The sequence below is a fragment of the Nycticebus coucang genome, chromosome 6, assembly GCF_027406575.1.
Source record: "Nycticebus coucang isolate mNycCou1 chromosome 6, mNycCou1.pri, whole genome shotgun sequence".
Classification (NCBI taxonomy): domain Eukaryota; kingdom Metazoa; phylum Chordata; class Mammalia; order Primates; family Lorisidae; genus Nycticebus; species Nycticebus coucang.
This window is the reverse complement of record NC_069785.1, coordinates 45,085,423-45,110,035: the sequence shown is the minus strand read 5'-3', so window position 1 is coordinate 45,110,035 and position 24,613 is coordinate 45,085,423. Positions and strand designations below refer to the sequence as shown.

General features: G+C 40.3%; 1 protein-coding gene and 1 pseudogene across 1 annotated transcript in view; one reads left to right on the top strand and one right to left on the bottom strand.

Moving 5' to 3' along the window:
- Positions 1-4,234: 4,234 nt before the first annotated feature.
- On the bottom strand, positions 4,235-9,878 carry LOC128588670 (RRP15-like protein; annotated as a pseudogene).
- An 821-nt stretch (positions 9,879-10,699) lies between these two features.
- UBR1 (ubiquitin protein ligase E3 component n-recognin 1) overlaps positions 10,700-24,613 on the top strand; it is a 151,550-nt gene continuing 137,636 nt past the window's right edge. The window contains exon 1 of the mRNA XM_053594091.1: positions 10,700-10,866. Coding sequence (XP_053450066.1) covers positions 10,786-10,866 — 81 coding nt within the window. The 5' untranslated portion in view covers positions 10,700-10,785. The remainder of the gene's footprint in view (positions 10,867-24,613) is intronic.

Sequence of the window (24,613 nt, the reverse complement as noted above, 5' to 3'; positions counted from 1 at the left end):
TCCTTGCTTTTTTCATGCCCTCTATTTCTTTCATTCACTTCTTCTTTTGTTCTTTTTTCCTCTTCCAAAATTACAATAAAATGAGAACAATTAACTGTGTACTTATCTTTTTCATTCTTGACCTTCAGGTGTGGTTTTGCTTTCTTTCTTTTTTTTTTGTAGAGACAGAGTCTCACTTTAGCAGTTTGGCTGCCACCCTCGGTATATGGGGCCAGCGCCTTACCGACTAAGCCACAGGCGCAGCCCTTCAGTTGTGTTTTTTTTTTTTTTTGTAGAAACAGAGTCTCACTGTACCGCCCTTGGGTAGAGTGCCGTGGCATCGCACAGCTCACAGCAACCTCCAACTCTTGGGCTTATGCGATTCTCTTGCCTCAGCCTCCCGAGCAGCTGGGACTACAGGCGCCCGCCACAATGCCCAGCTATTTTTTGGTTGCAGTTTGGCCGGGGCTGGGCCTGAACCCGCCACCCTCGGCATATGGGGCTGGCGCCCTACTCACTGAGCCACAGGCGCCGCCCTCAGTTGTGGTTTTAATGAAACAAGGCAGTTGTGGAAATTTTAGTCTGAGGTGGCGCATCTATATAAATCTTAAGAAGTCTTTTCTAAGTCCCCTATTCCTTTATTCATATGCTTAACCCCACCTAGACAGGTCCTTTGGGTCTCTGTACTTTCTTTTATTACATCATTCATAGGATTGGTTTTCTATCACCACCCTTCCTTTGTCATTCTCTCTCCTCCAAAAATATCATTGGTTTCAGGTTGAAACCATGCTTTTCAGGCAGTGTGGCTAAGAATCTCAGGGAGATCTGGGTTGAACCAAGCTCTGCCACTTATTAGCTATTTGACTAGGCAAATCTTTCACCTCCATGACTCACTGTTATTGTACCTTTAAAATGGGGAATGTAGTAGTCTGTGCTCCACAGTTAAAGAAGATAATGCTTTTAGGGGTAATGATTTTCTTTTTACTTTTTTTTTTTTGCAGTTTTTTTGGCTGGGGTTGGGTTTGAACCTGCCACCTCCAGTATATATGGGGCTGGCGCCCTACTCCTTTGAGCCACAGGCGCCGCCGGTTAATGATTTTCTTATGGGCTGTCCACTTAAGCCCTTTCCATCTCCATCAACTCATCATCAGCTTTGTCATTTCCATCTCTCAAAAGCTTAAGCTCTTTACCTCTGTCCTCCTCCTGAGTTCCTAAACTTTTTTTTTACCTTTTCTTTTTTTGAGACAGAGTCTCACTCTGTTGCCCCAGGCTGGAGTGCCATGGCCTCAGTCTAATTCACAGCACCTCAAACTCTTGGGCTCAAGCAACCTCCTGCCTCAGTCTCTGGAGTAGCTGAGACTGCACGTACTTGCCACAACACCTAATTTTTCTATTTTTAGCAGAGACAGGGTCTCAATCTTGCTCAGGCTGATCTTGAACTCCTGATCTCAAGCAATCCTCCTATCTCAGCCTCCCAGAGCACTAGGATAGTGATTTTCAAGTGGTGTGTATTGTGAGAGGATCTTAAGTGTGCTGTGAGAATTTTAAAGATCATTAATTAAACTATTTTCAAAATAAGTTCAAAGCACAGTAAATATATTTTTTTGTAACTCTTTTATCAACATAATTTAAGTGTGCTTTAGAAGTTTAACTAGAGGGTCAAGCATGCTGTGAAATAAAAATAGTTGAAAAACAGTGTGCTAGGTTTATAGGCATGAGCCACAGTGCCCAGCTCTAAACTTCCCTTTTGATGTGAGATCACCAGTTCCCACATACAGACCTTCATGTTTAGGCCATAAATCATTTATCTCTTTGTATAATTCAATTACATTACAATTCCCCAGACCCAAATACAATATTGTCAAATCCACAAGCATTTTTGAGGAGGGAGTTTATTATTGCATTGAAATAAACGTAATAAGCATGTTGGAGTAGGCATCTTTGAAGCATCTTGGATCACTGGCCCACCAAGAGCTAAAGAGGAAATGACACAAAAGAGTCCCATTCAGTGATGTTTTACACAAAGCAGTCATTTAATGGGTCTTTGGGACCAAATTTCATCCTGTCCCATAAGCACCACGGAGGAAGGAAGTGAAGAGCACAGCCTGGGCTTCAGCCAAACAGCAGTTTTACAGTCCTCACCTGTGCTGTTACTTGCTCTTCTTTGAACAGATGAGTACTAGTTAACTTAATAAACAAATATTTATAACAATACCATACATCTGTATGGCACTTGATTATTGACAAAGTAGTTGAACATGTATTTTTCTTATTTAATTCTTGTAACCTACTTAACAGGCAAATTTTATCATCACAGTTATAGATGATAAAATTTGATTGAGGTTCAGAGATTAAAAGACTTGACTTTGCAGGTAGGAAGTAGTGAAATCTGGATTCAAACTCCAGATATTTGGGGATCACAGTCTTTCCTCTGTCTCACACAGCCTGCCAAGAGTATAGGGAAAACTGAAGGGAAGCTTTGGCTTTGACTTCTTTATCTGATTTTTTTTCCGCCTTTTTTTCCTTACCATTCTCATCTATGGTGGCAACTATGCTGTGCCACCCAGAAATTCTTTCAGGAATGAAGGATCTACGCCCCCAGCTGCTCAAGAGTGCTGCCAGCAAAAAGCTGTCAGGGGTTGCCTTGCTTAAGGTGACCCTTCTTGCAAGGAATGCCCACATCTAATGACTGATCAACATCAGGGTATAAATTCATATCCTCCTGGTCCCAACTAGGGCCAACTTTGAAAGAGGGTTGAGATTCAGATTGCACTGCAGCTCAGTTTCAGTCTCAGGCCAATCATATTTCTTTCCCTTTCCTCACCTTCCACAGCTGTTGATCCCTAGAATAAACCTCTTCTGTTTAGGCCATGCTAATGTTTCAGAGTCAGCTTCTTGTGAAACTCAATCTCCAAACCCATAATATGTATAACTCTAAAGAACTTGGATTGGGCAGCGCCTGTGGCTCAAAGGGGTAGGGCGCCGGCCCCATATGCCGGAGATGGGGGGTTCAAACCCAGCCCTGGCCAGAAACTGCAGAAAAAAAGAAAAATGACCTATGGTCTAGCAAAGAAAACATAAAAAAAAAAAAAGAACTTGGATTTCAGGGTCTGTTAAACTAATGCCTAAGGTCATCTGATAAGAGATTATCTTTCTAACATACTGTCATTTTGATAAGGTCTCAGGTTGAAAACTCTTAAGATCCCTTGGAAGGAAGCCTCTATGATGAAATAAGTATGTCCCCTCTAATCTGGATTTGTGCATTTGTGCATTGTGGGACCAATGCATATTTTGCAAGTTGATTTTTAAGACTTTTAATAACCATTTATAAATTTAAATTATAATAATGTAAATCTTGGTATTTTAATCTTTTCTGAGGTTTTGTTCCCCCCACAAATATTGAACATCCTTGACACAGTGGGTAGGCAGCCATGTGTGCATACAAGAGAGAGTACCTGCTCTCAAGAGTCTCACAGTCTAGCAGGGTCAACATTTATTTAAATACAGTAGAACCCTTGGAAGTTGACCACCCAACAGACTGTAACAAACTGGTCAAATACAGAAGTGGTAAACATAATGGACTAGGCCTAATATACTGGTATGTACATGTGGTACGTCTAGTCTATGAAAATTAGGTCAACTTAAGGTCATTGTAAAGAGGCAGTCAACTATAGAGGCTTACTGCAATTATGTCACATGATAACTGCTAGGTCAAAATCATTTAAAGTGCAATGAGAACAGAGAGGGAGCAATTCTGACCGTTGGACAATGGGAGACTCAGAAAACTTCCCAGAGAAACTCATATGTAAATTTAGCTCTAAATAATAAGCAGGTGTCCTTTTATAGAAAAAGGTAATTTTGGTAGGGAAAAGGGACTCCTTTTTTTTAATTTCAAAAAGTTTAATTATGAATTGTACTGCATTTCTGGAGATAATGGTGATTCTAAAACAGACATGACCAATCTGTAAACATGTAATGATCCTGGCAAAAAGAATTATCTTGCTGGTTAAGCAGAAAATTTTTTTTTTTACAATTGTTTTGAGGAATAATACTTAAAACTACACAAGAATTGAAAATATAATCTTAATACAATTTACATGAAAAGGGGGAAGACCAGTATTCCCCCTTTACCAAAGCTAGTAAAAGTCTTTAGGCTTTCTTACAAATGGTATCCTTGTAACTTCCCAACTGTAAGAGAATGAAACAATTTTTGCAGGAGATAGCAAGTAATTGCAAATATGTCTCCTACATTGCTTTATGTATCAGAGTCACGTGCAGATCCTGGTCTGCTGTCATCTGGCCCATCACTTTCCTTTCCATTCACAGATGCTCCCATCATGGAATCATCACGTAGGATAGTCCAACTTGGGCCCTCTCCTGATTTCCCTTCAGTCTGTTTGGCTTTTGAACTCTTCCCGGTTGAACTAGTCTCATTTGTATTTCCATCCATTCCTCTCAAAACACTGATGAAATCTTTCTTGGAAACAGCTGATATCAACTTAGCACGCCGTCTAACAGAGCCTCCAGCTTCTTTAACCTTTTCATCAACATTTTTTTGATATTTCTGAACAGCATTAAATAATTGCACCACACCCCTTGTTGCAATTCTCTGAAGATTTCTCTCAGTTTGTCTTTGACAACATCTGGCTTTACCCTGCACATCATTTCCCATTCCAGCTTCTTATCACGCTGTTTTATTTTCTCTAGTCTTTCTTGTTTTAACTTTTTCTTTTTCCAGCTCTTTGGTTTTGACCAAAATGGTGGGTTTACTTCTAGGAATTTTTTTGTTAAGGATTTTAGCCATGGCATTTGCCTAGCCCATATGAGCCCCAACTCTGGATTCTGCAATATTTTCATTTTCATTGTAGGGTTCAACATCATCCTCATTGTCAGCTTCTCTTGCTTCATCATCAGAAGAAAAGCAATCCTTTTCCAATCCACAGCTTCCTTTGCTGTCGGAAGCATCTTGACCTCATCTTCCAGCTTGGCTCTGGCTTCCAATTTCCTCTTCTTTGGATTCTTTTTCAGCTTTTTTCAGGAAAAGGGACTCCTAAGCTAAAGAATGAACCTAAGTCAAAGTATGAGACTAGATGGTGTTATCTGGGAATTACAGTGTGGAAAAAGTTTAAGGTGAGGGGTGGTAAGGGAAAACAAATTGACAAAAATAATTTCAATCTAGACTGAGAAGGGCTTTGAATAATATGCTTAAGCATTAAATTTTATCCTAGGGCAGTTGCCCACCATGTGTAGGTAAGAGAGTCACATGACCAGATTTATATCTAAGAATAATTCTGGCGGGGAGTAGAGGATGAATATGAGCAACAGAGTGGAAACAGGGAGACCAAGTAGGAAGGCTGTTCTTCTCTAATCTGGATGAGAAGTATGAAAGATTTGTACCAGACAGGAGGAATACAGAGAGGCATTACTACCCTGTTTCCCCGAAAATAAGACAGTGTCTTCTTTTAAGGTGTGCTCCTAAAGATGCACTAGGTCTTATTTTCAGGGGACGTCTTATCTTTCCTTTAAGTAGGTCTTATTTTCCGAGGATGTCTTATTTTCAGGGAAACAGGGTATTATCCTCCCCCCCACCCACAAAAACATCCCAAAGAAGGGCACCCAGGAGTTCTTAATTCTGATTACTCACTAGGATCACTTGGGAAAGGTTACAAAAAGGAACTACTACTCAGACACCCTTTTCTAATTAAATCAAAATCACCAGAGTGAGACCTGGCATTGGAATTTTTAAAAAGTTCTCAGGCAATCCTAATGTACATCCAGGGTTGAAAACCTCTGCAACACTCCATAAATGAAGATTCTAAGAAAAACAGAGTTCTAAATATGGCTGCCCCCAATTAACAATGTTATTTTGATGTATCAAGAAAGCTAATTAATGGGCAAGGCGTGATGGCTCACACCTGTAATCCCAGCATTCTGGGAGGCCAAGGTGGGCAGATTGACTGAGTTTACCAGTTCAAGAGCAGCCTGAGCCAGGGCAAGAGGCTGTCTCTAAAAATAGCTGGGTGGTATGAAGGGTGCGGGGAGTCCCAGCTACTTGAGAGGCTGAGGTAAGAGAATCACTTGAGCCCAAAAGTCTGAGGTTGCTGTGAGCTATGATGCCATAGCACTATACTAGGTAGCGACAAAGTGAGACTCTCAAAAAAATGAATAAATAAGAAAGCTAATTAATGTACATTCATTGTTGAAAATGCTTGAAACAGTAAAAAGGCACCTATGAAATTACCTTGCAGTTTTTTTGTTTGTTTTTGAGACAGAGCCTCAAGCTGTCACCCTGGGTAGAGTGCTGTGGCATCACAGCTCACAGCAACCTCCAACTCCTGGGCTCAAGCCATTTTCCTGCTTCCGCCTCCCAAGCAGCTGGGACTACAGGCACCGCCACAATGCCCAGCTATTTTTTGTTGCAGTTGTCATTGTTGTTTAGCTGGCCCGGGCCGGGTTTGAACCCGCCAGCCTTGTTGTATGTGGCTGTCGCTGTAACCATTGTGCTACGGGCACCAAGCCAAGAAGGTACTTTTTGATGTGTATAGACTGGGTATCCCTTGAAAAATAGATTATTTTGCACAAACAATACATATGAAGTAGAAGATAGAAATTTCCACAGTTATGCAAGCCAGGGATAACCAAAAATATTAACTTTGTGATGAGTATTTTTCATTAAATATCTTTAATATAAAAAAGTGCATTTTTGTCCTACAAAAATAGAATCATGTGTTTTAGTAACTTGATTGTTCCACCAAACAATATATTCTAAATGTCTTCCCAACTCAATAAAAAGGACCCTACAAAATGTAAGTCGTTCTTTTTTTTTTCTTTTGTAGAGACAGAGTCTCACTGTACCGCCCTTGGGTAGAGTGCCGTGGCGTCACACGACTCACAGCAACCTCTAACTCTTGGGCTTACACGATTCTCTTGCCTCAGCCTCCTGAGCAGGTGGGACTACAGGAGCCCACCACAACGCCCAGCTATTTTTTCTTTTTGTTGCAGTTTGGCTGGGGCTGGGTTTGAACCCGCTACCCTCGGCATATAGGGCCGGCGCCCTACTCACTGAGCCACAGGGGCCGCCCTGTAAGTCGTTCTTAAGTTTTATGGTCTCAGAATCACTTTATACTCTTAAAAGTTATTTGGAACCTCAAAGATCTTCTTTGTGTGTAGATTATATCTATCAATATTTACTGTATAATAAATTAAAACTCAGAAAAATAAAGTTATCAATTCTTTTAAAATAATAAACCCAATACATACTAACATTTAAAAATAAAAATCGACTGCTTTCCAAAGCAATTATTGAAAAGTATAACAATGTTTCACATTTCTGCAATTCTCTTTAATGTCTGGCTTAAACAGAAGATGGCTGGGTTCTCATATCTGCCGGTGTATTCAATATATTGTGATGTGTTATTTTGGCTGAGGTAGATGATGAAAAATCTGGCCTCATACAGATACACGGTCAGAAAAGGGAGGAGTATTTTAATAGCTTTTTCAGATAATTGTGGATATTTTTCTCTTGTACCAGAACTCAGCAAATAGTATTTAAGAGTCAATTCCCTGTAGAATCTGAAACCGTATCAATGAAATTTAGATGCTATCCATTTTTTTAGCATTTTGGATGGATCTTTTACTTATACTTGATTTTGTAACATCCTCATTTGTCATTTGGAAAATATTGGTTGATTAAGTTATACAGCTCTTCCAAATATTGATATATATGATAATATTTTAAAAATCTAAAAATCAACTGATTCAAAGCTGCAATACTTTATTTATATGTAGGTTTAAAAAAGAATGGGATTGGCTTAAGGAGTAAAAATTGTAGTCAAAGTATGATTTTGGCTCTAAAATCATAATAAGTGGTTTGAAATTCAATATAAATGTATTTCATCATTCAAATAACTTGTTGCTATGCTTTCATTCCTAGTGTCTCTGAGGCATCAGAGGTATAAAAGGTCTTCCTAAATTATTTGGGCATCATTTATAGACTCTTCCAAAAAGACTAAGAACACTGAAATATAACATGCATGAAGAAAATATAAAGAAGTTTTGGTTTGGGGGCAGGGGGTTTTGAGACGGAGTCTCAAGCTGTTCCCCTGGGTAGAGTGCTGTGGTGTCACTGCTCACAGCAACCTCAAACTCTTGGGCTTATGTGATCCTCTTGCCTCAGCCTCCCAAGTAGCTGGAACTACATGGGCCCACCACATGCCTGGCTATTTTTTGGTTATAGTTGTCATTTGATGGGCCTGGGCTGGATTTGAACCCTCCAGCTCCAGTGTATGTGGCTAGTGCCTTAGCCACTTGATCTACAGGCGCTGAGCCAACAAAGGCTTTTTGTGATGAAGTTGTTAACTGTTTTAACTAATCTGTGTGGTAATATTCTTGGTGAGAGATACTTTGAATTTATAAAATAGTTTTTCCAACTGTGTATTATGGTGATAAGACTCCATAATAAGACTTAATGCTTTTATTAATACTATGTGTGAACTCAATTTGTTTAAAACAAAATTTGTTCTAATGTGTTAACATGTTATGCTTTGAATAAAGTGTTATCCTATCACCAAAAAAAAAAAAAAAATCGAAAAATCACATGCACTCTTGGAGGCTGAGGTGGGTGGATTGCTTGAGCTCATGAGTTTGAGACCAGCCTGAGCAAAAGCAAGACCCTGTCTCTACTAAAAAACAGAAATACTGGGCGGCACCTGTGGCTCAAGGAGTAGGGCGCCGGTCCCATATGCCAGAGGTGGCGGGTTCAAACCCAGCCCCAGCCAAAAAAAAAAAAAGAAAAAACAGAAATACTGAAGCAAAAGAATTGCTTGAGCCGGAGTTGGAGGTTGCTGTGAGCTATAATGCCATAGCACTCTACCCCAGGCAACAGCTTGAGAGTCTATCTCAAAAAAAAAAATCACATGCATTAATATCACCACCAATCTCATTTGTCAAGCTCACAAAGGCAGATATGAGTTTTCTACAACTATAATTTTCACTGGAAAGTTCAAATTTTATCATAGACTACAAAAACTGTCAGTTGTTTTCCTTGAAGAGAAAGGCTCACTTGTTCATGTTTGATAAAATACCTGCCAAATACCCAATTTTGAGTAACCACAGTGGTATCTGCCATAAAAATGGTGTTCCATGATAAAAGTGGCTGGTTCAGCTAGTAATGCAGAAATGCTTCTCAAGCCATACTTCAGTACACAGCAGAAAAACTAACCATGTGTGCTTCCCACTTCATAATACCTAATATTTTTAAAGGACTCAGACGTTGACTTCCTAAGTCTTGGGAACTCTCATGGGGTCTGTGGACCACACTATGGACAATTAGTGTTGCACAACATTTTTATTAGCAGTAGACGATTATATCATATGGGTAAATAGTATATTTAGGCAATGTTCTTTATTGTTGGGTATTGAACTGTTTTCAATGTTCCTCCATTACCAATAATCATGTAGTTAAGACTTTGCTTGCATCCCAAATTATTTTTCCAGAACAAAGTCTCAAAAGTGGAATTAATTTTTTGTTTTTTGTTTGTTTGTTTTTGGCCGGAGCATATGGTTTTGCCCCACTTCTTTGAGCCACTGGCGCCGCCCTGAGTATGCGTTTTTAAAAAGAGGCTTCTGAACATTGCCAGATTGCCTTCCAAGAGATTTACCAATTTACACCTGGATTTACATAATACGGCTATCCTTCCAGGTTCTTAACGCTAATTCTTTCTTTTTTAACCTGCCAAATTTATAAGGAATAGTATTCAATTTTTGCATTTCTTTGCTGACTAGTTAGGTTTCACCATGTATTTATAAAAATTGGTAAGTTGTATATTTATGTACCTTACCCATTTTTCCAATGGAGTGTCTGTCGTCTTTGGGGTTTTATGCTTTGATCTGTCGTGCATACTTGCAGACATTTCCTTCCACTTTTTGTTTGCCTTTTAACTCTGTGTAACATTTAACCTATCTTGACCTCTTCACATAGGCTTATCTAGTTCTCTTCAAGAGCTGCACCTATTTCAAACGTGGACATACCCTGGTTTATTTTTCATTCCCTCTACAGATGAACCACTAGAGCAGACGTCCTCAAACTTTTTAAACAGGGGGCCAATTCACTGTCCCTCAGACCGTTGGAGGGCCGGACTATAGTTAAAAAAACAAACAAACTATGAACAAATCCCTATGCACACTGCACATATCTCACTTAGAAGTAAAAAACAAAACGGGAACAAATACAATTCACACCGGTTCATGTGGCCCGCGGGCTGCAGTTTGAGGACGCCTGCTAGAGGGTTCCAATTTTTCGTTATTCCTCCACCACAACACCCCAAGGCTGGGTCCCGAGCTTTTATGTGCAAGTGCCCCCGGGGTAGTGTCTTAAAAACGGAAGATCTGGGAGTACCCCCCTCCCCCCCCATTTTGTAAGCTCCGTGGAATCACTACGATACGCAGAGAGACAAAGTACTCCCGGACCAACAAGCGGCCAGCCAGGACAGGTTCCTGTTTTGCCCCTGATACTTTTCTTCCTTTCGTAACAGACGCTGAACTTATTTTTTACCTTGTAGATGCAACAGATCTCAGTACCAACCACTTAGCACCAAGCCCCACACCTAACTAAAAAAAAACAACAAAAAACAACCCTCCAACCCTCCCCCCCTTCCGGAAGCAGACCGGAAGCCGCTCCTCCTTTCTGCGTCAAACCAACCTCAGGGGCCGTCGTAAAAGTGTCGTCCCTCGTCTCTCGGACCGGCCACAGGTTTCCGCTCGTCTCCGGCTGGGGGTCGGGAACTGCGGGCGTCAGTTTCCCTCAAGATGGCCGACGAGGAGGCTGGGGGTGCAGAGAGGATGGAAGTCAGCACCGAGTTACCCCAGACCCCGCAGCGCCTGGTGTCTGTAAGTCCCTGTAGGCAAGTTCCTTTTGTCTTCCCCCCCAATCCCTCCCTATCTCGCTCAGGAGGATGTTGGGCTTTACCCTTATGGCGGCTCTGGGGAGAGGGAGTCACCAAATGAAAAGTTGGTCGTAGCCCACGATTCTGTAAGCCAAGTCTGTTGAATCTGATGTTTTCGTCATGTATTAGCCTTGACGAGTTCAAGCATGCATGTCTTTATCCTGAAGTGGAAAGAACCAGTGATGTTAGTAGGTGGTTTGGTGTGGGGTTGAGGAGAGATTGGAGAAGAGCCATTTTCCGGTAGACGAATTGCTAAACCCCTCTTGATGATAGGCATTCTGGAAGCAACACCTGCTATTGTATTGCACACTTGGCAGGGTGAGACGTGATAGTAGTGGGGAATGCTGCCACTGTCGAGTCTTGTCAAAATGTGGGGTATAGGAATTATCCTTCCGTATAGCATCTTGAGAACCCTAGGCATAATCCTCAGTGGAGAAACCCGTCGTCATCTGCCGCTGCTTTTTAAAGGTAAAGAAGGCATGTCTAGAAATTTCAAGTCAGAACTGTACCATTAATTAACACTGGAATCTGTACTTTGCTCTTGCATTTTGAAAAAATGTTAGGGCAGAGATAGCAAATTTGAGCACTAGTCTAGGTACAGGGAGAAAGCTGGAGCAAGAGGGATGGGAGCAGTGTTAGGGGAATGTTCTGGAAGTCCCCAGTCATCCAGTGCGGAGATACATAGGAAGTATTCAAATACCTATTACTATCAGCTTGTTTTTATAGCTGCATACAGAAAAGTATAGGATGTGCATCTCTTTCTAAAGTTTTTTTGGTTTGTAATTTTAATAAATGCACTTTGAAGTATTTTAACCTTGCAGACACTTGAGCCTTGTTTTAAGAGAGAAGAGAGTGAGCTACAGAATGAGTCAACTCGGGACTGGAGAGACTGGCTAGGAGATAGAAACCAGGTAGGAAGGAAGTTGGAATAAGGGTTTTGCCCCTGTGTCATTGCATGCAATCTTTCTCCATCCTAAGGTTAGCAGTTCAAACTCTTCACTGCCAATAGTGAAGGAGGAAACATCTGCTTGAGATGATAAGGAATGAGAAGATAGGACCAGTTTGAAACAGCTGAAACATCTTGTCTTAATGGTACCTTGTGTGTTTTACATTTTAGAAGGAGTAGAGAAGCAGTGCTGAGGTTAGAAGAGTGTAGTTTTTCTATCGGAAGATGACGAAAATTTATTTAAAGCTTAGAGATAGTCATTCCTTTTAGGTGATAGAATAAAACCTCATTCTGGAGATAATGGTACAGGAATTGAGCTAAGGTTTATGTGTTAATATTTCCCAAAGAGTAAATCATTATTAGATTTCTTTGGGCAAGTTAGGGGGTTTGCAAAATAGTAGACAGATAGTGTAATAATAGCCCCAGGGAACTCACAGTCTAGTGACACAGGTAATACAAATGCTTAAAGAATTTTAATTCAGGATAGGGTAAGTAGATGAAGACCTCTGATTGTTAAGTTTCCTAACCATGTTTTTGGCTTTGATCTCTTTATCTACTGAAGACTCTACAGATCATTCTACCTTTCTTTTCTTTTTAAAGCTATTATCTTCAATTTTATTTTGGCAGTGGAATAAAATACTGGCTTCTTAGATTACTACTTCTTTCTTGATAAGCAAAAAAAAACCTCAATTCCTCCTCTCCCACCCCCTGCCATGTGAATGATTTGTATTCAAATCATTGATGTAGGGCAAAATAAAAATAAGTAAGATGGGATAGTTACAGAGGTTTAAGAAATCTTACCAGTTCTATTAGAGTCTTATCCCTGGTTCTGTTTCCTTAAATCAAACTTTCTTCTTGGATCCAAGGTCATTTTTTTGTCATTATTATCAGTTAGCATGAAGGCCTTATATTACCTAATATGCAATCAGAGTGAAATAATAGGTATGAATTGCTGGACATTTATAAAAGCGATTATTTAAGAATAATCAGGGGAGCTGATTCTGTAGGTCTGGGATAAGGTCCAAGAATCTGCATTTTCACAAGCAGCAATCTTCCTTCACCCTAATAGCAGTTTATACTTCACTACTGATAGTGAAGGAGGAAGATCTATTTGAGGTGAGAAGGACTGAGAAAATAGGACAAGTTTAGAAGCAGCTCAGACATTTCATCTTAATGGTGGCTTGTGCCTTTGACATGTTAAATAGAGTGGAGAAACTGTATGCTGATGTCAGACACATATACACAGATATAGAGACTAAGAATAGAAATGATTGAATTTCAGGTATAGAAGCTGGAAGAAGATCTGAGTAAGGACCTGGAATGGAAAAGCTTAGCCGGTAGAAGGTGAGGGTAGTATAGGATCATGTGGTAAAGTTTTGAGGAGAGGTGTTTTATTGGGTTCATAATTATGAGAACTGAGGAAAATTGGGAATCCAGAGGGTGGTGCACCAGAGCTTCTGCCTTCTGACTGGATTCTTCCTAAGCCCTTCGCAGAAGGTATCTCTTGGCATGGTACTAAACTTTTTTGCCGGTCTATACCTAGTTGATTTCATACAGTTCTGTGGCTTTAAATACCATATGTATGTACTCAGTTCCCAAATTTGTATCTCTTGTGTCATATCACGGCTGAACTCCAGAATCATAAATCCAGCTGCCCACTTGACAACTTCACTTGAATGTCTGGTGTTTCAAACATGGGGTGCTATTAGGAAGTTACTGCTGTAATTCAAGGCACAGTTGATGGTAGCTTACGTTAGAGAGATTATCATTTGGGATGGCAAGAAGTGGATGAATTTGAAGGAGATTTTGGAAGTATGTAAGAAGCAAAAAGTCTTGCTGATGTATTAGGCATGAGGGAAAAGAGAAGAAACAGATAACATCTGGATCTTCAGTTTTTGCCTTAAGCATTCGTGGAAGTAGTTGTGTCATTTGCTGAGAGGAAGTAACAGGTCTTAGGAGGGGAGAGGAGGAAGCAGATCAAGAGTTTTGTTATCTCTGTGTCAGTAGTATATACCTCCTTAATAACTCTTGAACACGAATAACTGTCTCCACTTCAACTCTGTAGTCCAGGCTTCTGTCTGTTGCTTGGGCAGCTACAGTAACCACTTAACTAGTCTCTTTGCTTCCACTTTTGCCCTTTTCCAATCTGTTCTCCACAAAGCAACCAGAATACCCTTTTTTTTCCTTTAATTTCAGATTAATATGAGGGCAGAAATGATTAGGTTGCATTGTTGGTATTTCTAAGGTAAAGTTCAAGTTGTAGTTGAGCCCCTGATCCAAGGTGTATGCTACATACTTTTACATTGTGCAGGATACCCTTTCTTTTCTTGAGACAGAGTCTCACTTTGTTACCCTTAGTAGAGTGCCATGGCATCATAGCTCACAGCAACCTCAAACTCTTGGGCTCAAGTGATTCTCTTGCCTCCCAAGTAGCTGGAATTACAGGTGCCCGCCACAATGCCCAGCTATTTTTGTTTTTATTTTAATAGTTCTGTAACTTTATTGAGAAGTGAGAATGAAGTAGATTTATTTATTTATTTATTTTGCAGTTTTTGGCTGGGGCTGGGTTTGAACCCACCACCTCCGGCATATGGGGCCGGTACCCTACCCCTTTGAGCCACAGGTGCCACCAGCCCAGCTATTTTTAGAGATAGGATCTCACTCTTGCTCAGGTTGGTCTCAAGCTCTTGAGCTCAGGCAATCCACCTCAGCCACCCCAAGTGGTAGGATTACAGGCATGAGCCACTGCACCCAGAACAGAATACTCTTTAAAATCCAATCATGTCAGTCTCTTGCCTAAATCCTTCAGTGGCTTCCCAATGTATAAATAAAGTCTAAACTCATTACAAGTTCTTCAAGACTTTGTGTGGTTCAGCCCTGTATCTCTACCACATATCTGGTTACTTTCTACTCACGAACTTTGAGCCATCCTGGCCTGTTAGTTTCTAAAACAAGCCCAGGAGCCTGAGCCTGAGCAAGACCCCATCTCCACAAAAATTAGAAAAATTAGCCAGGTGTGGTGGTGAATGCTTGTAGTCCCAGCTACTCAGGAAGAAGGCTGAGGCAGGAGAATTGTTTGAGCCCAGTTTGAGTTTAAGGTTGCTGTGAGCTGTGATGACACTACTACACTCTAGCCCTAGGCAACAGAGCAAGACCCTATCTCAAAATAAAATAACAAAATAAAAAATAAAACAAAACCTAGGCTTATCTTGCTTCAGGGCCTGTGCCTTTGCTTGCTGTTCCTTTTCCTATAGTGTTTTTCTTGAACCATACCCTGTCTGAAAATGGGTTCCTCTTATTCTTTATTTCTATCTACTGAAGACAAGTATATAATCAGTAATTACAGACTGTAACAATTGCAGTCTGTAATTACTGATTATATACTTAATGAAATGTATGTCTCTCCCTCCAGAATGTAAGGTCCATGAAGGCAAGCATCATGTGTGACTTGACTTGTTTATTGATGTATCTTGGTATGTGCTTGATACAGAAGACACATACTTTTTTTTTTTTTTTTTTTGAGACAGAGTCTCACTATGTTGCTCACAGCTCACAGCAACCTCAATCTCTTGGGCTTAAGCAATTCTCTTGCCTCAGCCTCCCAAGTAGCTGGGACTGTAACAAACTGTTCAACATGTGGAAGTGATCAACATGAGGAAATAGACTTACTGTACTGATACATACATGTGCTGCATGTTCAGTCCATGAAAATTAGGTCAACTAAGGAGGTGATCAATGTAGGGAGGTGGTTGACTATGAAGGCTCTCCTGTATATCATTTTAGACCAGAGTACAGCTTCCTGTACTAAGGACACATTTTGAGTGGGAAAATTATTATGAAAACCTAACTGACGTGTCTTGTCACCAGATCTTAGCAAGGCATAATGTCTGTTGTTTATTCATCATCTTGTAATTGCTGTTGTGGGCTGTTAGGAAATTCAGATTTTTAGTACCAAATTTTATAGGTTTAAGTTCTAACACCCTAAGTCAAAGTGACTAAGTCAGTCCTACTACCTGTAAGAGGCTAGGGAAGGAAAAGTGACATTGTGTCTATGAACTGGTGCTGGAAAGTGACTTATGTTAAATAACAGATATTATCCTGCAAATAAAGAGATTTTTGTCCTCAATATTGCATAGAGTCTGTTTGGATACATATGTGTATAAGTTAGTGATACAGATGAACCAACGAAGTGCAGGCATATCTTGTTTTATGATGCTTCAACATACTGTGCTTTGCAGATAACCACAAGTTTTACAAATTGAAGGCTGGTGGCAACCCTGCATCAAACAAATGCTTTAGTACCATTTTTCTAAGAGCATGTGCTCACTTCATGACTTTGTGTCACATTTTGGTAATTCTTGCAATATTTCAGACTTCTTTTGTTGTATCTGTTTTGGTGATCTGTGATTAGTGATTTTTTAAATGTTACAATTGAAACTGTTTTGGGGCACCACATAATGTACTTATATAGAATGACAATTTAATAAAAGTTGTGTGTGTTCTTCTGACTGCTGCATCTATTTTTCTTTATCTGTTTCTCTCCTTGGGCCTCTATTTCCAGACACATGACAATATTGAAATTAGGCCACCTAATAGCCTGTAATGGCCTCTAAGTGTCAGGTGAATGGAAGAACCTAGCATCTCTTACTTTAAATTAAAAGCTAGAAAGATGAAGCTTAGTGAGGAAGGCATATTGAAAGCTGAGATGGACCAACTTGAAGGAAATTAAAAGTGCTAGTCCAGTGAGTACATGAATGGTCTGGATAGAAGCTCTAACTAGCTACAACATTTCCTTAAGCCAAAGACTAATCCAGAGCAAGACCCTAACTCTGTAAGTCCATGAAGGCTGAGAGAGGTGAGGAAGCTAGAGAAGAGAAGCCTCAAGCTAGCAGAGGTTGATTCATGAGGTTTAAGGAAACAAGCCATTTCCATAACATAAAAGTGCACAGTGAAGCAGCAAGTGCTGATTGATGGAGAAGGTGCAGCAAGTTATCTAGCTGATGCAGCTAAAACTGATAAAGATGGTTGTACTAAACAATAGATTTTTAGTATGAATGAAACTGCCTTTTCTTAGAAGATGCCATCTAGTACTTTGATAGAAGTCGTGAGTGCCTGGCTTCAAAGGACAGGCTGACTCTCATTAGGCTGGGACTAATACAGCTGGTGACTTTAAGTTGAAGCCAATGAATATTTACCATTCTCAAAATCTTAGTGCTCATAAGAATTATTCTAAACTACTTTGCCTGTGCTCTGTACGTGGAATATCAAAGCCTGGATAACAGCACATTTGTTTATAGCGTGGTTTACTGAATGTGTTAAGCTCACTGCTGGGACCTAATAGGAAAGAAAGATTGCTTTCAAAATATTACTGCTCATTGACAATGCACCTGGTCACACAAGACTTCTTCTGGAGATGTACAAAGAGATAATGTTTTTATGCCTGCCAACACAGCATCCTTTCTGCTGCTGGTTGATCAAGGAGCAGTTTTGACCTTCAGCTCTTATATTCTGAGAAATACATATTGTAGAACTATAGCTGCCATAAATAGTGATTCCTCTGATGGATATGGGCAATGTCAATTGGAAACCTTCTGGAAAGGATTTACTGTTCTAGATGCCATTAAGAATATTTGTGATTTGTGGGAGGAGGTCAAAATATCAGCATGAATAGGCATTTGGAAAAAGTTGATTCCCACCCTCCTGGATGACTTTAAGGGGCTTAAGACTTCAGTGGGAAGGAACTGCAGAGGTGATAGAAATAGCAAGCGAAATAGAATTAGAAGTGACGGTTGAAGATATGGCTGAATTGCTACAATTTCATGATAAAACTTGAGTGGATGAGGAGTTGCTTCATGTAGATGAGCTGTGAAAGTGGTTTCTTGAGATAAATCTATTCCTGCCGAAATGCTGTGAACCTTATTGAAAGGACACCAATGGATTTAGATTATTAATAAACTTAGTTGATAAAGCAGCAGCAGAGTTGGAGTGGACTGACTCTAATTTTGAAAGGTGTTCAAATGTGGTGAAATGTTATAAACAGCATTCCATGCTACAGAGAAGCCTTTTTTGGGATAGAGTCAGTGCAACAAACCTCAATATCTTATTTATTTTTTTTTTTTGCCTTGTTTTTTTTTGTCGAGGCAGAGTTCTACCCTATGCCCTGAGCAGAGGGCAGTGGCGTCGGAGCTCACCGCAGCCTCGGACTCCGGCTGTGGGCACCCTGCTGCCTCAGCCTCCGGGGCCGCTGGGATTACAGGTGCTCGCCGCTGCGCCCGGCTGGGTTTTTCCATTTTTTTCACGAGTTGGGGTCTCACTCTCGCTCAGACAAGCCTCGAACTCCTGAGCTCAAGCAATCCTCCCGCCTCAGCCTCCCACAGTGCTGGGATTACAGGCGTGAGCCACCGCGCCTGGCCTCAATATCTTATTTTAAGATATTGCCTAGCCACCTCAGCCTTCAGCAACCAGCACCCTCATCAGTTAGCAGCCCCCAATATTGAGGCAAAACCCTGTACCAGTAACCTAATCATTTGTTACACTCACATTAATCTGGGGAACAAAAGATCCTGTACTAGCAAAAAAAGATTACAATTTGCTTAATGTTCAGATCAGGGGTCCTCAAACTTTTTAAACAGGGGGCCAGTTCACTGTCCCTCAGACTGTTGGAGGGCCAGACTATAGTTTAAAAAAAACTATGAACAAATTCCTATGCACACTGCACATATCTTATTTTGAAGTAAAAAAACAAAATCAGAACAAATACAATATTTAAAATGAAGAACAAGTAAAGTTAAATCAACAAACTTACCAGTATTTCAATGGAAACTATGGGCCTGCTTTTGGCTAATGAGATGGTCAATGTTCGGTTCCATATTTGTCACTGCTAGTCCTAACAAGTGATGCAAATGTGCATCCGTTAGTCTAGATCTGGTTGGAGATTTCAGATGTTTCATTCTGGAAAAAGTCTGTTCACAGACATAAGTGCTACCAAAGATGGTTGCCATTTTGAGTGCATGGTTCCTGAGATTAGAATATGTTTCAGAGGGAGAGATCCATAGAAAGATCCATAGAAATTAGGAAGGCTGCTTGACTTGAATGCATCTTTCAGAGAGTCACAATTCTGCAGTTCAGCCAGTTCCATTTGGTAAATTGTATCCACATGTTCAATGTCAGTAGAAAATGGGTTACAGAAAAGCTGTATGTCCTGTTCATGGAGATGAAGCTCTTTAAATCTAAATTGGAACTCCTTTTGCAACTTTTCCAGTGAATCCACACATGTTTTATTTGGGAATGCAACCAATGGATTTTCTGCTAACAGATTTTGAGTTGTGGGGAGATGGCAGAAATTTTCCTCCTTCACTTGTTTGATGAGGAGGCCTAATTTTATTTCAAATGCTTTCACATGTGATTGCATATCACAGATGCGCTTCCCCTTTCCTTGAAGTTGCACATTGAAACTGTTGAGTAGCTGTGTTACATCTGTCAGAAAGGCAAGGTGCCATTTCCATTCAGTATCATTGAGCTCTGGTACTTGTTTTTTGAAAGCAGAAAAGCTGTAATCTGTGGAAGTAGGTCATAGAAATGTTTCAAAATTCTCCCTTGACTCAGCCAATGGACTTCTGAGTGGTACGGAACATCTTCACAGGCAACATTTAGCTCAGACAGAAATTCCTGAAATTGTCTGTAGTTTAGTGTATTACCTCTAATGAAGTTAACACAAGATACCACAGTTTTCATAAGAGTCCCACTTCAGTGATTTACTACACAGCACTTGTTGGTGGATGAGGCAGTGTATAGCTATTGGATGAGAATGGTTATGTTTGTCCAGCTCTTGGTTAATGCGAGCAATTACTCCTTTCTTAGACCCCACCATGCTAGGAGCACCATCAGTTGTGACACTGGCTAGTTTTGCCTAGTCCAGCTCCAAACTATTCACAGTTTGGCAAACCTTTTCATAAATATCCTGTCCTGTAGTTGTTCCTTTGATGCTTTGCAGTGCAGCAAGCTCTTCTGTGACTTTGAAATAGTCATTCGTACCACGAATAAAAATTAGAAGTTGTGTAGAATTACGAACATATTACTTTCGTCAAGTGCCAAGGGAAAATAGGAAAGTTTTTTTGCGGCGTTTTGCAAATGCTGATGCAAATTGTCTCCCATTTCTTCAATCCTTCGTGTAATTGAGGGTCCTGAAAGACTCACTGTACTAAATAAATCGGCCTTCTCTGGACACATCTCTTTAGCAACAGAAAGAGGCATTCTTTAACAAATTCTCCCTCCACAAATGGTCTGCCAGTGCACACTATTAGCTTGGCAACTTGAAAACTTGCTCACAGTGATGAAGTATTTAGCTGTTTCTGCTTCACAAAAGTATTTTGCTGAGTTGTCGATGTATATTTCAGTTTTAATATTTTATCTTTTCTCACTTCTCCAACCAACCAATCATATTTGTCTTTATGTTGAGTTTGATAATGTCGATGCAAATTGTATTCTTTGAATACAGACGCTGTATTCTGACATATCAAACACACAGCTCTTTCCTTGTACTGCATGAAAAAGTAATCATAAGTCCACTGTTCTTTGAATATCCTACATTCCGAGTCAATTTTTCTCTTTCTTGACATCATCGTTTCCTAGGGATTCCAAATTGCTATTAGTTATAGTGCTCCAAAAACAATATACCAGCAATAACTTTGCCCACACAGAGACATATGGACTGCACTGCCCATCAATGCAGTCTGATCAGTGCCCATTAAGGCACCCTTGCCAGTCCACATCATTTCAGCCTCGCCAGTGCCCGTATGGTGGAACTCCGCTTTTACCTCAGGCTCACACTGGTGTGGTGTGGGAACAGGCACGATCACAGAGCCGGTTCCTCCACCACCTTTCCAGTTCACACTACCCTGTTCACTATTCCTATGAACTTGCACAGGAATCTGATCGCATGGGTGGGAAGACCCATGTGATCAGATTCCACTGCAGGAAAAAAGAAGACACATATGCTTTTTTTCTTCTGAATCTAATGTGAGTTCAGCCATATTCTTGTATTCTTGTATCTTGTATTCTTGTATTCTTGTATGGCTGAACTCGCACTGCTCAGAGATTGCAACAGCGTGAACGGGGGCTTACACAGCACACAACATACAACATCATACACAACTGAATAGCAATCAGAATATAAATGCACTCACTGGCAATTAAATTGGGTTTCCTACTCCTTGGCTGTCTGCAGAGCCAGATTAAGTTCCCATGGGGCCGTAGGCAGATTACCAGTTTGGGGCCCCCATGCAATAACACTGAGCACTGACCATTTGCATTAACACTGACCACTGACCATTTGGGATAACACTGACTGCTGACAATTTGCATTAACACTGAGCACTTACAATTATCATAATCACTGAGCACTATGTGCATTACCTCTGAGCTCTGACCATTTGCATTAGCACTGAGCACTGTTTGCGTTATCACTGTGATGCAACCCCCCCTAGAAACTACCCCCAACCAACTAACCAACTTAAAAAAAAAGGCTCTTCTAACTTCAAAAAAAGTTGCCCCCTATCTGCAAAAAAAATAAAAAAAGATCTCCTAACTTCAGGAAAAAAAGGCCCCCCTTAACTGCAAAGAAAGAGGCCCTACTAACTGCAAAATAAATAAATAAATAAAAAGACTTTCTAACTTAAAAAAAAATAAATCCTAACTTGTTCTTACCTTGGTCCTTGGGCAGCAGCAGGCTCTGCACAGGCAACCTGGTGACTCCTCTGATTACACCAGAGACTGAGATGAGGAGTCGAGAGACAGAGGAGGGGCAGGGAGAGACAGAGAATGAGCTGAGTTGGAGAGTAGGAGAGGAATTGGAGAGTGTGGGGCACATTCCACACATGAGCACTGCCGGCCGGACAGTGGGTTGCTAAGCAGGACATCAATAACACCCGGCGGGGAGAGACAGAAGGAATGGAGTCGGAGAGTTGGCGCACATTCCACACATGCCCACTGCAGCCCGGGACAAGTTGGCTACTAAGCAGGACAGGCAGCTGTGGCAAAAACACCTGGTGGGCGGGTTAAATGTCCTCAGCAGGCTGCATGTGGCCCGCGGGCCGTAGTTTGAGGACCCCTGGTTCAGATAATCTTTCTTTTTAGTAGTAAAGCTTTCTTAAAAAAATGTATATATTTTTTAGTCATAGTGCTATTTATTGTGCACTTAATAGATTACATAGAGAAAACATAACTTACGTGCACTGGGAAACCCAAAAATTTGTTTGGCTCTCCTTATTACAATATATGCTTTATTTATTGGTGGTCTGGAACTGAACCCACAGTATCTCTGAGGGATGCTGGTATCTTGCATGTCCTTTCTTTGTGTGCTGGCTCTGAGGATTATCTCAGAATTCCCTTGCCATCACTTTATCCATGTCTATAAAGGTGTTAATCCTATGTTCTGCTCTGTGAAATAATTTTCGTTAAGCTTTTAACCTGTTGCCTCAGATGACTTAACACAAAATATTAAGACCTCGTTAGTCCCAGGTGATTTATCATGACTGCCTATGTGTTCTTCCAAGATAGTGCGTTAATGAGTTGAAGAAACAATAATTATTTAATGAGCTTTGTTTTTTAAACATTTAATACAGCCTTTTTTTTTTTTTTTTAACGTTGTCATGCCCTTGTAGTGAGCTGAGTGCTTATGGAAATATACTGTACTAAATAAATGTTACTACAAGACTTCAGAAGAGTTACTGCACTTTTCCTAAGTCTCCACTTCCTACCTGGGAGTGACACAGACCCTGCCCAGAATGGAGTATGGTGTCGTTCAATTGAATATAATTTTCCTAATAGTTTATTTAGTGCTCCTCTTAAGAACAAAGTCTATTTGACTTGTTTAGAGGAATGGAGCCACATTAAGATACACTACTTAGTGTATCTTTATGAACTGTCTTTTAAAATGCCTTTGAACTTTGGGTACTTATAGAAATGACTTTAGCTATAGGAGGGAGAGTCCTTTAATTTATCCATTTTTTTATATACACATGTTCTGCCTTATAATCTAAAAGAACATTGTAGTTGGTTTGCAAATATTCAACTATTTATTCCATACAACAGAAAGAGAATATAAGATATGTACCTTAGCGGTTAGAAAAGCAGATTTCATTTATCCAAAGACTTTGAGGAAAACCTAGAAAATTGAGTCATGACCTATGGTCAGAGATGCAAAAGACAGAGAATAGCTTAGGAGGGACAGGATGTTTTCAAAAGCCATTGTGACAGCATGCTTATACAGGTGGCCATAAAGTTCGTGTGCAATTTAAAATAGTTTCTCAACAGGAAAGAAAAGAGAGGGGCCTTGTCACATAGCTCTCTCTCTCTCTATTTGACCCTGCCTTGTTTTATCAATGTTATAATGACACAGAACACTTATATTTAGGGACTGCACAAGGCTGACAGGGTAATATATTTTTAGATGGAAAAAAAATAATAAACGTCCTGGCTTGGTGCCCGTAGCTCAGTGAATAGGGCGCCAGCCACATACACCAAAGGTGGCGGGTTCAAGCCCAGCCTGGGCCTGCTAGACAGCAACAACTGCAACCAAAAAATGGCTGGGCATTGTGGTGGGCGCCTGTGGTCCCAGCTACTCAGGAGGCTGAGGCAGTAGACTCGCTGGAGGCCAAGAGTTTGAGGTTGCTGTGAGCTGTGATGTTACAGCACTCTACCGAGGGTGACATGGTAAGACTCTGTCTCAAAAAAAAACAAAAAACTCCCTTAAGTTAAATGTGTTCAAAACTAACAAGGTGAAATTTAATTGTGATGTGAGTAAAGATTTATACTTAAGTTCATTAGTTGTCTGCATGTTCACTAAGTCCAAAGTGAGATGTTGCTGCTACAAAAATATGATCTTTTAAAGCAGTGTAGTGCCCAGCATAAGGAAAGTAATAACATAACTCTATTTCTCTATGTAGAAGCTTGTATGTGTTCCATAAAAGAATAGTCAATATGGAGAGTAGTGTGGATACTGTATCATTAGGGATAGCCATATTTCTTTGCTCTCTTCATATCTTCCTCATTTATTTGAAAGGCAGTTTGATAGAAGAACAAAGTGAATTATACTGGATTATTTTAGGTAGCATAAAATAGAAGTTACAGACAGGTAGATTTTGGCATAAGTATAAGCTATAAGATGGAAGTTGGCTGAGAAGAAGTGTTCAGAGATAGGCTTAGGTAGCAAATATCAGATATGTCATAGATGGAGTTTCCTATGGGCTAAGCAGTTGAATTAGAGTTGCGTCTTATTTTTAAGCTTTATGAATCTGTCAAATAGTATTACAAGAAAACTTTGTATAGCTAAAGATTTCTTGGTGCCTAGAGATGACCTAATTACTAATCGAGGACTGGTTATGAAAAATTTAGAGCCTCCAGATTTTGTTGCCACTTTTTAAAATTTTTATTTATTTTTTGAGACAGAGTCTCACTATGTGGCCCTTGGTAGAGTGCTGTGGCGTCACAGCTCATAGCAACCTCCAGCTCTTGGGCTTAAGCGATTATCTTGCCTGAGCCTACCAAGTAGCTGGGACTACAGGAACATGCCAGAACACCCGGCTATTTTTTTGTTTCAGTTTGGCAGGGGTTGGGTTTGAATCTGCCACCCTCAGTATATGAGGCTGGCGCCCTACTTACTAAGCCACGGGCGCCATCAATTTTGTTGCCATTTTAAAAAGAAAAATTTAGAGAATTACAGGACTCAAAGCTCTGTAGATGTCTA